The 12,946-nt window shown below is 38.1% G+C and overlaps 1 protein-coding gene across 9 annotated transcripts in view; it reads right to left on the reverse strand.

Moving 5' to 3' along the window:
• Positions 1-12,946, reverse strand: part of st3gal5 (ST3 beta-galactoside alpha-2,3-sialyltransferase 5) — a 38,161-nt gene that overhangs the window by 11,740 nt on the left and 13,475 nt on the right. For 5 of the 9 annotated variants that reach the window (XM_027135741.2, XM_027135734.2, XM_027135738.2 and 2 more), the window contains one exon: positions 4,829-4,941. The exons of 1 other annotated variant lie outside the window; for it this stretch is intronic. In XM_027135741.2, coding sequence (XP_026991542.2) covers positions 4,829-4,866 — 38 coding nt within the window. In that variant the 5' untranslated portion in view covers positions 4,867-4,941. Of the gene's footprint in view, positions 1-4,828; positions 4,942-5,317; positions 5,381-12,946 lie in introns of those variants that run through there. 3 more of the 9 variants (XM_027135735.2, XM_027135736.2, XM_027135737.2) reach the window with 1 other exon arrangement.

A 12,946-nucleotide genomic window follows, 5' to 3' on the forward strand; every position in this document is an offset into this window, starting at 1 on the left:
AAAAGAGTGTCTATAGCACAAAACAGCTGAAAAAGTTAATACTGGCTTTGATAGAAAGGTATCAGAACACAGTGCATTGCAGCTTTTTGCTTACAGGGCTACATAACCACAGACCGGTCAAAGGCTGCAAAGGTTGCAAAGGCTGACCCCTGTCCAATGTCAAAAGTGTCTACAGTCATGTGACCATCAATCATTGCAATAATGAAACAGCACAAAACTGGTGCTGTGAAGAATTTTGTAGCAGAATCCTACTTTCATTCTGCAGAATCCAATTTTCATGAACATATGCTAAATATTAGGTATACTAATGCTGCTTTTTACATGAGCTTATTATTCTGTTAACATGTAATGTGTAATTTCTGGAAGCGACTGGAAGAATAGGAGAGTTTCACTTTTGTTTTCTAGTAGTCATTTTAAGTTGTGAATTTCACTTTGAATCAGGCTTCTTTTGCCATCACCATTGCAATTCATTTACCTCGGGATAAATTCTTTTTTAAGATAAAAAGATCCAACAGGCCTCATGCAATGAGCCAGCCTTCTTCCATTGTTCTTAGGTCCAGTTCTAACTCTCATTTGCTCATTAAGGGCTCTTTCCACAGTGGAGTTAACAGGGGCACTCTGAATGGTCTACAATATGCCCCAAAGGAAGCTGTGTAGGCAACATTCGGAATAGTAGCACTTCTAAGTAAAAAACACATGAATTCACTTTGACAAAAAGAGTACTTGCATTAGATTGCTGTTCACAGAACTCTAGCTCTCTTTAGCATTCAACACAATCATTCCCCAGCAATTGATTGAAAATCTAGACATGTAAGGTTTCAATGTAGTAAGGTTTAGAGAATGTGGCAGTAATAGGATTAAGATTAATCTGATCATGAATCGCCCTGCGATGGGTTGGCACTCCATCCAGGCTGTATCCTGCCTTGATGCCGAATGACGCCTGAGAAGTTGGGATAAGCAATAGAAAATGTATGAATGAATGAATGAATGAATGATCATGAATCTGGGTCCAAAAAAAATTAAACCTGATCTAAACTATGTTTAATCAACAATGTATATGATAATTTATTTTTATAGTGGCAAACATGGTGACATCAAAACTATCATACAGGTTGTAACAGTCACTGCCTGTCACAGGGTTTAACACAGTTTTTGTTGCTAATTCATCCTGGCCACTAGGGGGACACATAGGGATATGTCCTGTAGGTGATAAAACAGGAGGTGGAAGAGAAAAAAGGAGAGCCTGTTTGAAGTTACCTCATGCTCTGTGGTGATGGCCATCTTACCCGTGCTTTGAAAAACTTTGTCTTCCTGCTCCAAGAGGATTATTTTGTTCATTTGTTATGACTGTGTGTGATTGGTATGGACATATGTGTTGCTTACTCGGCTGAAGAAACTCTATCTGGGATTTGGTTGGGTTCTGTCCACAGACCTTAACCTCCAACGCCTTCTTGTTCATCTACAGATAAGACTGTTTACTGGACTATCTTTTGATCTCACCTGTATTGGACTTAATGCCTGTTGGGTATATATAGCTCATGGAAGCTTAAAAGGTTGTATGTATGTATGTATATATTTGTGTGGCTTGACAAGTTTTGGGATGTGGGTATGTTAAACATAAATATTTTGAATACAAATGATGCAAACAACAAAAGAAATGATTCCCCCCCTTGTAATTTATATAGCATGAACAGTGCAAAGTAGCTGAGACTGTTATAAGGTTCAGGAAAAGTGTAAGGTTTTATAGTTTGCGATGTGCAATTTGTGTCTGTGTAAGAGAGACATACACACACATACTCAACCCCATCATGCCACTAAATATATTGTCTTTCCCTCATTTGGTACACTGGTCATTATAGATGTAAGACGCTCAGTAAACTACAAAGTATGCCTTATACAATAACATTCATGCAATACATTCCTATTTTAGTGACTCTGTCCACTTTTTGAATAAGCTGATATTCTGATTTGTGTTTTGTGTAGATATATTTAAAAAGAAACCCCAAGGCATCATCAGTGTTCCCATGTACTGGGCTGTTCATCTAGAAAACTATAAAACTATATACTTTTTTTAAAATTAAACACTCAGCTAGCAAAGACATTTTTGTCAAAGCATAACGAAAAAGAACATGAAAAAGCCAATTAGTAACAAAATCGTGCAAAGGTAATATGCACAGTCTAAAGCAGGGGTATTCAATTAAAATTCAAAGAGGTCCAGTTAATAAAATTTCCTCCCAGCAAAGGTCCGAATCTTATATTGTCACTTAAAATAGTGTACCCTCATGTTAAGAAAATCAATAACACGCATACATAATATAATTTATTGTTAAATTTCAAGTGTTTTCAAAGTCTGAACTTGTATGGCACTTGAATGGAAAACAATACTGTAGTTGTCTTTACTTCATGTCAAGTAACAGACACCGAATTTCTTCTGAATAAAATAAATAAAAAGTGCAAACACAGCTTTGAGCAACTTAGGGCCTATATTTCAAGTAATGTAAAACATTCAGAATCTTTTGAATAATATAAAAGTGCTTTTAATCTTTAAGAAAAAATTAAGCAAAAGACTTTTGAGCTGCCACTTTTTTAAACATTATCTACATTACTGTATAAATCAAGGGTCGGCAACCCGCGGCTCCAGAGCCGCAAGTGGCTCTTTCATCCCTCTGCTGCGGCTCCCCGTAGATTTGGAAAATAAATATTTAATTTAATTTTTTTTATTTTTGTTAGTTACTTTTTAAAAAAATGTAATTCTAAATTCTGAGATCATGATGCTCTTGTAACATTAAAATAAAATGTTTAATTCTTTTTTTGGTCGCTCAAAATATGCGTCATAACTGCCGACTTGCGAAATCCGACACACAGAAGCAGACGCATTTTTGGTTTACTGCAGCCGGCAAGTAAATTTATGTCATGCAGGGCTGTCAAGTGTCATGCATTGAGAGTGACAGTCACGCATTTGGGTCTTTTCTCACGCTCTCCCACCGCGCGTCATATTCTCACGCAGAAAAACTTTTTGACTATCATATATTTAATAAGCCGCAGCGCCCAAAATGGATCAGTCCGCACCGCTGTCTCTTCTGTGGAACCGGGCAGGAATCAAGCGCGTCTCAGTTCTCAGTCGAGTCTGACCCTTATCAGCCAATCAAAAAAGCGGCTACACAATAGCCAATCAGAAAATAGCACTATCGGGAAAGATTTAACGCAACATCCAATGAAAAAAAGCGAGGGCTTGGAGAGGTCATGCTTGCCTGTCTTCAAAACTTGAGAGCCTTGGTCATGAATACGAAGGACTCAATTATATATTAAACATTTTATTTGAACCTTGAACCCAGCGTCTTTTTTCTTAAGGTTAGTTCAAACTGTTCAAAATATTTTTGTTTGCCTGCAGAAATAAAATTGCGTTTAATCGGTAGCAGTTTATTGATTTCATAAATGCAACACACAACAGTTTTTTCTATACTTTCCATAAAGGTAAAAAACGATATATGCAGTGTTCTCTTCATTTTAGATGTCAAAAGGGTTTTGTGGCTCCCTGTGGTATTTTTTTCTGTGGGAAACGGGTCCAAATGGCTCTTTGAGTGTTTAAGGTTGCCGACCAGTGGTATAAGTCATTCTGTTAGACTGTGGAGCTTCTGGCACTAAAACAAATTCCTCACATGTGAAATCATGCCTGGCAATAAAGCTGATTCTGATTAATAACACAGGAACCTTAGGCAAAAGAACATTTCAAGTCAAATAGAACAGGGCAGAATTTACTGAATAAAAGAAAAGTGCAGGGCTTTGAGCAGCTCCCTTTTTCCTCTCTCCTTTCTCCCTCTCCATCTTCCGTTCCTAGTGAGAGAAATCGACATGTAACTGTCCTGCCAGCAGTTTGAATCTTAATTGTCCTGCCAGTAATTAGGTGCATTACTGCCACCTTCTGCTCTGGAGTATGGAACAGAAACAATCTGTTTTTGGCTTGGCTTTTGATGACGCTCCTGTCGTAATAATTAGATCAACTGCACATGAACGAAAGATTTACCTTTTTATTAACATCAAAGAGCTTATATATTCGTTATAATATTAGATTATAATAAGGAGATGCTTAATATGATATTAGAATTTTAACGGGTCCGGGCAGACCAGTCACTCGGTCCGGATCCGGACTGCAGTCCGCCATTTGGTGATGCCCGGGCTAAAGAATGCATAAAGTAACAAATACACATTAACTTTATGTTTTTACATGACAATAGTCATACATCATTTTTCTCGACCATGAAGAATATTTTACTACAATGAAAAATCAGAATTGTAGCTTTCATTTCTGGATATTGATTTCAATTTTTAAATTATTTTTTTGAGGACAAACAAAAAAAATAAGTGTCTTGTAAAACTTATCTAGTATTAGCAAAGAAAAAATGTGGAGAGATAAGAGCCATGGAAAAGAATGAGCTGTGGGGCACATAAACAAGCATGTGTGTATGTGTGTAGTCGTAAAAAAAAAAAAAAAATGCTTAAAAGGAAGGAAATTGAAGAGCCCATTTTGAGTTGTCCCATTGCTGCCTCCTATCTCCTATCTTCCAACCCATAAAAGTGTCACAACGTGATAAACATCTTAGAGCATGGCACCTTTCATTTATTGTTTCAAGTGATTAAAAATCTTATTACCAGTGTGTGCCCTGTTCATTTAGACAATCACTAGCTCTGCAAATCACAGGGTTTTGTCATAATACCAAAGTGAAGGAATGTTCAAATGTGGCTAAAGAAAGAATTTCATGTTCATGATCCAAAACAAAAGCAGGATGTAGTATAAACAAATAGTCATTTAGGTTTCTCCACTGCTTACCCCAAAGGCATATAGCATGCTGTCATTGCTTTCCTCATTGTGCCAAAGAACGCTAATCCCCCACACTTCTCATGTACTCGGTCAGCTTTTTCCCATTATTCAGGTTGTCAGACCTATAACACAGGAACAGACACAGGAACAGTTTCTTTCCCCAGGCAATCACCATGATCAACAACTCACCATAATTATATTCACTGCTTCTTATAACAAGTACTGTATACTTCTTATACAAGTACATTTATAAGAACTGTCAGTCATCAAATCATCTTTATATAAGCACAATACAGCTACTGTATATTGTACAAAAAAATATTGCACAATATTGTTTTTTGCACTCCCACACTTTATGTACATAACTGATCGTTCATATTCTATATTCATATTTTATATATTTTATTCATTCTGTATTCATATTTTATACTCATTCTGTCTATTTTGTATCTCATCATCTGCATTGATTACTTGTATAGTACAGTGTTATGTCTGTACCTTTGAGAGTCACAAACTGCTGGAACCAAATTCCTTGTGTGTCAACACACTTGGTCAATAAATCTGTCAATAAAATCAATAAATATATATAATAGACATAATATACAGTATATACACAAAAAAATGTATAAATACAATGAATAAAAAAAAAGAGACCACGAGTAAGTAGTTAGGCTAACAGACAGCAGGTAATATTGCATGTTTTCCAAAATTTCTGTTATGGCACGTATTGTTTAAATACTTTGTTATTATGTTGGCTTTGTAGAAGTCAACATTCTGATTTCAGTTATAAGCTTACTATTATTATTATTATTATTATTATTATTATTATTATTATTATTATTATTATGTTGGCTTTGTAGAAGCCCACATTCTGATTTCCGTTTTAAGCTTATTATTATTGTATTCTGGTGACGTCACTCGACACCACATGACGTCACGTGTAGCCCCGCCCCCAAAACAAGCGAAATCAAAAATTTGCACAACATGGACATGTGACATATCAAAACACTCAGCACAGTGAGGGGAACTGCCCCACGGGTATTATGCTCACGTCACGTGACCATGTGAAAATTAAAAATTTGCACAACATGGACATGTGACATATCAAAACACTCAGCACAGTGAGGGGAACTGCCCCATGGATATTCTGGTCACGTGACGTGACGTGACGTCACGTGTAGCCCCGCCCCCGAAACAAGCGAAATCAAAAATTTGCACAACATGGACATGTGACATATCAAAACACTCAGCACAATGAGGGGAACTGCCCCACGGGTATTATGGTCACGTCACGTGACGTCACGTGTAGCCCCGCCCCCAAATCAAGCGAAATCAAAAATTTGCACAACATGGACATGTGACATATCAAAACAATCAGCACATTGAGGGGAACTGCCCCACGGGTATTATGGTCACGTCACGTGACGTCACATGTAGCCCCGCCCCAAAAACAAGCGAAATCAAAAATTTGCAAAATATGGACATGTGACACATCAAAACACTCAGCACATTGAGTGGAACTGCCCCACGGGTATTCTGGTCACGTCACGTGATGTCACATGTAGCCCCGCCCCAAAAACAAGCAAAATTAAAAATTTGCACAACATGGACATGTGACATATCAAAACACTCAGGACAATGAGGGGAACTGCCCCATGGGTATTCTGGTCACGTCACGTGATGTCACATGTAGCCCCGCCCCAAAAACAAGCAAAATTAAAAATTTGCACAACATGGACATGTGACATATCAAAACACTCAGCACAATGAGGGGAACTGCCCCATGGGTATTCTGGTCACGTCACGTGATGTCACGTGTAGCTTCACCCCCAAAACAAGCAAAATTAAAAATGATTATTATTATTATTATTATTGCTATTACTGTTGATAGTCACCTTCCTCATACCCAATTTTACATTTACATTTTGTCTTGTGTGATACTATTACTGTCTTCATCGTTATTGTTGTCATTATAATTATTATTATTTAAGTTAATATATTTTCCTCTTTGATTTGTGTGTGTGTGTATATACATATATGTATGTATATACACACACGTTTTATTTTGTTGGTCTTTGTATTTGTATTTTGCATCTAAGAAAAAAGAAAAAACATGTAGAATATACAGTATGTACTCTGGTCAGCGCTGCTTTTGTGTATTGTCTTTTAGTATTTTGTATCGTTTGTTTGCATGGATTGAAAATATGTACAAATCAGCCAGTTAAATTTCAAGGCATTGTGTGAGACTCCAGCACCTCTTCAGTGAATTCAGTAAATGAAGCTGTAATAGATAAGGTCAACGTTGTTACTAACACAACATGCACACTTTTGCTGCACGATTAATCATATCGCTATTGCGATATCAAGCCTGTGACGCAAAATGCTGCGATTTTATGAAATAAATAAATACACGTGTGGACATGACAACCCATTCTCTCTGAAAGCTGTTTGCCTATTTCATAAACTACACCGCTATCCGCTAATAAAAAAAAAAAGACCAGTGTGGCGCGTATGGTCATGTCGTGTCTTTTTCCGGTGTGCAGCACGGAACGGGTGAAGATAGATGCCGAGCAGACGGACACTGAACTGTTGGCCAGAAAAAATGCTAGCTTTGTTATATGTAGTGTTAATTTCGTCAGACGAGACAAGACGAAATATGTTCGTCAACAACCTTTTTTTTTCATGACTAAGACGAGACGATGACAAGACTGCACCACTGTCCAAAAACGCTGACTAAGACTAAATTAACATGCATTATTGTTGACGAAAAAAGATGAGATGGAAATGTTTTGTATAAAATTAAAACTAAGATAAAATCTCTCTTCATTTTCGTCTACAATTGTCTCTGCTTTTTCATCAGCTGTTACGCCTTTAAAATATTCAGAATGAGTTCGCAGCTTCGTTTCTGTTGCTCAAGTTACAGGTCTCATACGCCTGTGTCTGCAACACGAAACTTTTGAACAATTGTATTGCTTCCACTAAAGAAAATAGTGCACTCCGTCTCTACGGTTAGAATCCTGTGTGTCCATTCCAAACGCTCTGTTTTTCATGGCCATGGTGTGTTATAGTTAGCAGCGGTCTGTTGTCAAGAAATAAAAGTGTGTGCGTAGAAAGAATTCGTCCACACGCCGCTCAAATAAATAAATAATCTTGACCTCAATAATCGCAATATGACATTTTCCCTAAATCGTGCAGCCCTAATGCATACAATGGACAGACATAATCTGCACTGCATGACTCACATACATATGTTAAGAAACAGATGTGGTACTGTTGAAGAATTTGGATTGGAATAATTACTGATGTACTGTTGAAGTGAGTCTTTCTGGAATACATGAAAGGTCGGAGAAAGCAGACCCATTCACTATGGAGAAGTCATGTGTCATTATCAGATCATGCAATAGCAGGAGGTAGGAGGGTGTACACTGAAATGTGAAAACTGGTGATTGGAAACTCAGTTCAGAGCCAACGATGCTTTAAAATGAGAAAATAAAATAATGTTAAATATTGTATGTCCTTGAGCTGGATATCTTGGCTGAACAGAACAATGTGCTGAAAGTGATATTGCAATTATCACACATTTCTGTGGATGATCCCAGTTTAAGTGCAGTTCTTAAGGAACTCAGGACAATGGAAACACATGATGTGGGTCTAATTAAGAATAGTGCACAAGTGCAAATGAACCCCAAAATTTGATTGCAGGTCATGTAAAATGCAGAATTCCTAATTTTGTCATCACCAGCACGATGGATGAAAGAGAAAGTCTTTGCTGTACTGTACTAACCCCTGTAACCCTTCTTTGACGGAGAACAGCACAAGTGTGTAGCAGTTGTAAAGGAAATTTGTAAATCCAATTTGTAGATGACACTGCAGATTTCCAGACCTTGACCTTGTAGTTGGATCAGTCTTCAGAAACCAGAAAACAGGCCATAGCTTGTGTAAGATATGCAGTAGACACACAATTTGAAATTGATAGCAAAATCACCGGCAGGACACTTCTCTGCACAAGCAACAGAGTTTTCCAAGATGGTAGCATTGCAGTAGCATGCAGAGGCCACACCGGATATAAAAATGGTACTCAGAATCGCATGCTGACTGGGAAAAGAGACACTTCATAATATACAGTATGCACACTGATCAGCACTTTTTTGTGTACTTTGTGCTCTGTGTTGTTTTATTTATGTTATTTTATGTAGCACAATGGTCCTGGAGAAACATTGTTTCGATTCACTGTGTACTGTATCAGCTACAGTATATTTGGATGAAATAATAAAAGTTGACACAAAAATACTTAAAAATAAGTATAAACAAATTTTGTGCATTTTGAAAATATGAACTCCAACAGCTGACACTGAAGATCTTCAGGCGAGTTGCACATCAGAAGAAAGAAAAACATATGTTGTCAGAAATAAGGTTTGGCATAGCCCCAATGACGAACACTGCTTGCCAAAGTATTTTCCTTACTATACCAAATGGACGAGTAAGAACACACGTGAAAAGGAAGGATGTACAACAGTACCTACAGATACTAGTACACCAGACTTCACTAATTACTTCCCAAAGTTTTGTGAAAGACAAGTAGTGTGTGCAACAAAACACTGGCTAAGGCATTAGCAGAGTGCTCATCCTTCACCAGAGAAACCTTCTGAACAACCACAGATGAATTAAATTGAATTGTCACAGAGTGAAGGGCAAAAAAATACTACCCAGTAATGGACACACCCAGAACAACCACCAGCCACTGTGAAGATGAAATGCTGTATTATTATTGTGCAACCTTGTCCTCTGTTTAGTCATAAAAGCCATAAGCATGTAAAGGAAGTGCTGCCCAAGTTGACAAACAGATCTACAAGGTCTCAGGCCAGGCGATTGGGTGGTGGTTAAGGGTGAAAACCTGGGTGGCTGGGACAGTTCCAGGTACTTCTGACCACACAGAATGTCGGAGAAGGTTGCAGAAAGAGAAATGTGAATTCACATTAGACATTGTGAGAGAGTTCCTGAGTCTGAAAAAAAGCCAACAGACAACAGTTGCTAGGAAGAGAAAGAAATAACTCTTCCGTGAGCTCCAACTGACCCTATGATGGGTAAAATGTCCGAGTCAGAAGAAAACTCTGCTATCAGAGTCTGTTGTTAGGATAAGGAACGCTTTTGGTTACCAAAAGTTTGTACCAATCATTTGGAAGGTCTTCTATGGTGTTCATACAGTGGCAAGAAAAAAGTATGTGAATCTTTTGGAATTTCATGGTTTTCTGAATAAATTGGCCATAAAATGTGATCTAATCATCTCAATCAAGCTTACTGACAATGTGTCTAAAAATAATTACACGAAAAAAATTCTGATCTTTCATGTCTTTATTGAACACACTCATTCAACATTCAAAATGGCAGGGGAAAAAGAAATTGAATCCTAAGAATTAATAACTGGTTGAGCCCACCTTGGCAGCAATGGCCCTCTTCAAGTCAACCCATAGCATCTCTATTGGGGTGAGGTCTGGGCTCTGACTTGGCCACTCCAAAAGGCAAATTTTTTCTGAAGCCATTCTGTTCTGCTTCCGCAGGTGTTTTGGGTTGTTGTCCAGTTGCATCACCCACCCTCTACCTTCTAAAACACAGTTTTAGCTGATGTACAGACATTCTCACATTATCCTGTAGGATGATATACTTGGAAATTCATCTTCCCCTCAATGACTGCAAGCTGGCCAGGCCCTGATGCAGAAACCAAGCCAAAATCAATATGTTTCCTCAACCATACTTTACAGTTGGGATGATGTTTTCATGAAGATATGCGGTGCCGTTTCTACGCCAGATGTAGCGTTGTGTTTTTTTCCAAATGGTTCAATAGTTCAAGTTAGTTTCATGAGTCCACAAAACATTTTGCCAATACCACTGTGGAGTGTCAATGTGTTCTTTTGCAAACTTCAGGCATTTCTTTATAGTAAGCAGTGGCTTCCTTCGTGGTGTCCTGCCATGGATACTCTGCTTGTTCAGTGTTTTACGTAATGTAGACTCATGAACAGAGATGTTAGCAAGTTCCAATGATGCCTTCAAATCTTTGGCTGTCATTCGGGGTTGTGTACTTTGTAACCCTTTCCAGCTTTATGTAAAGCAACAATTCTTGATCGTAGGTCCTCCGAAAGGACCTACGGCAAGGCATGGCTCACATAAGCCTGTTCTACTTGTGCAGAGCAAACTCCAAAAGTTTGAGGGGTTTTAAACAGCCAAAGTAGCTGTAGTCCACACCTCCAAACGTATTATCTTAACGAGACTCCAGGTGTGCTAAAACCTGACTCCAATTAGCTTTTTTGAAGTCATTAACTCAAGGGTTTACATAATTTTTCCATAAAAAAAAGTTTTTTTGGTTGTTCTCAATAGAGAAAACAAATTTTTTGTGTGTAAATTAAATTTTGTGTGTGTAATTATTTTTAGACACATTATGTTTGTCAATACCCTTGACTTAGTTGAAATCAGATCAAATTTTATGACAAATTGATCAGAAAACCATGAATTCCAAAAGGTTCACATACTTTTTCTTGCTACTGTACATGCAGTTTGTAAAGTATACTGCCAGAAAAACTACAAATGAAACATGCCATGTGTGAATTTACATTTATGGCATTTGCCCGACACCCTTATCCAGAAAGATATGTAAAATATGTAAAAGTAAGGTTTAAATAACCTGGTATTGTCAAAACTCCCTCATACTCACCCACAGGATAATACAGAGACTATAGCTGGGGACTGTGGTATACACTGTTTAGACAGTGGACTCTCTATCAGTGATCATTTCTGTGATAAGAGTTCACAATTCTATTGTGTTTGTATGGCCTTTGCATATTCAATGGCATGCAAAATATAATTTAAGTCTATCGACAAAAGAACTCTGAAAACTACTGGACACTGACAGTGACTGGACACTTTAATTTGAAGATGACCTTTCTCCGATTGGCCTACTCAAACCATCTTAGAACTAGATAGAGGTAAAAACAGACTGCAATTTCTGGAGTTTATCCTACGAATTTGACTCACCAAGGCACATGTGCTGTGGTGATGTGACAATAAAAGTGACTTGACTTGACATTTGACTTGTAAAGTAGTTACAAACAGTTTACTTGTTTATTTTTATTTTGTGTGTTCAGGTCCTACCCCCAAAAAACAGCATATTAGCCACTGAACATCAAGGCTTTTTAGAAATGTTCATTGAAACCCTTTAAGTGGGAATGATACGCTGATATTTTACGTGATCAAGCTTAGCTTTATGAATGTACTCATATTCTGGATTATGTGTACCATGTTTTCTAATTTTTCAAACCTCACAGCGGGGAAAATGGGACTCGGCAGGACTCGTCAGCAAATTCGCAAAGCCAAAGCTAACGATAAGGCTTGGCCATGAGAGCACCACTCCTCTCCACTTCAAGTCTAACATGTTTGCTCTAATCAGTGAAGCACCTGCTGAGAAACCTGAAAGAGCACTGGTTATAGGAGACTTCCATCTTAAGGCATGTGAAATTTGCTAGGCCTTTATGGGCTCCAGCAGCACTGGTTAGGACAAAGCAGGTAATCTTAGGATCTTAGACAAGCATAGGTACTCAAAGGTAGTTTTCCACGTAGGAGCTAACGATCTACACCTTCGGCAGTCAGTGATTACTAAGCGTAATATCGTAGACATGTGTAAATTAGCGAAGGCAATGTCCAATGCTGTAGTATGCTCTGGCCCCAACCCAATGCGGCGTGGCGATCTATCTTACGGCAGGTTAAGTTTTCTGAACTGCTGGATGTCCAGGTGGCACTCCGAAAACAATGTGGGCTTCATAGATAATTGGAGCACTTTTGAGGGCAAGTTTGGTCTGTTAGGACAGTGTCCATCCTACTGGGGAAGGTGCTGCTCTCATTTCTTGCAGCATAGCACATAGTTTAATTACAGGCCTTGTTAATCTGTGACAATCCGGAGACAGAGCCATGGAGCAGACAAGCAGGTTAATCCGACCGACCGTCTGCTAGCTGAATTAAGTCATCACCCAGGCTTCACAATATATAGACTATATTAGTGTTCTGTGTTTAACAGAAACATGGGTCAAACCAAACAAGTTTGACACATTAAACAAAGCTTGTCCACCTGGTTATAGATAT

The sequence above is a fragment of the Tachysurus fulvidraco genome, chromosome 17 (genome assembly GCF_022655615.1).
Source record: "Tachysurus fulvidraco isolate hzauxx_2018 chromosome 17, HZAU_PFXX_2.0, whole genome shotgun sequence".
Classification (NCBI taxonomy): Eukaryota; Metazoa; Chordata; class Actinopteri; order Siluriformes; family Bagridae; genus Tachysurus; species Tachysurus fulvidraco.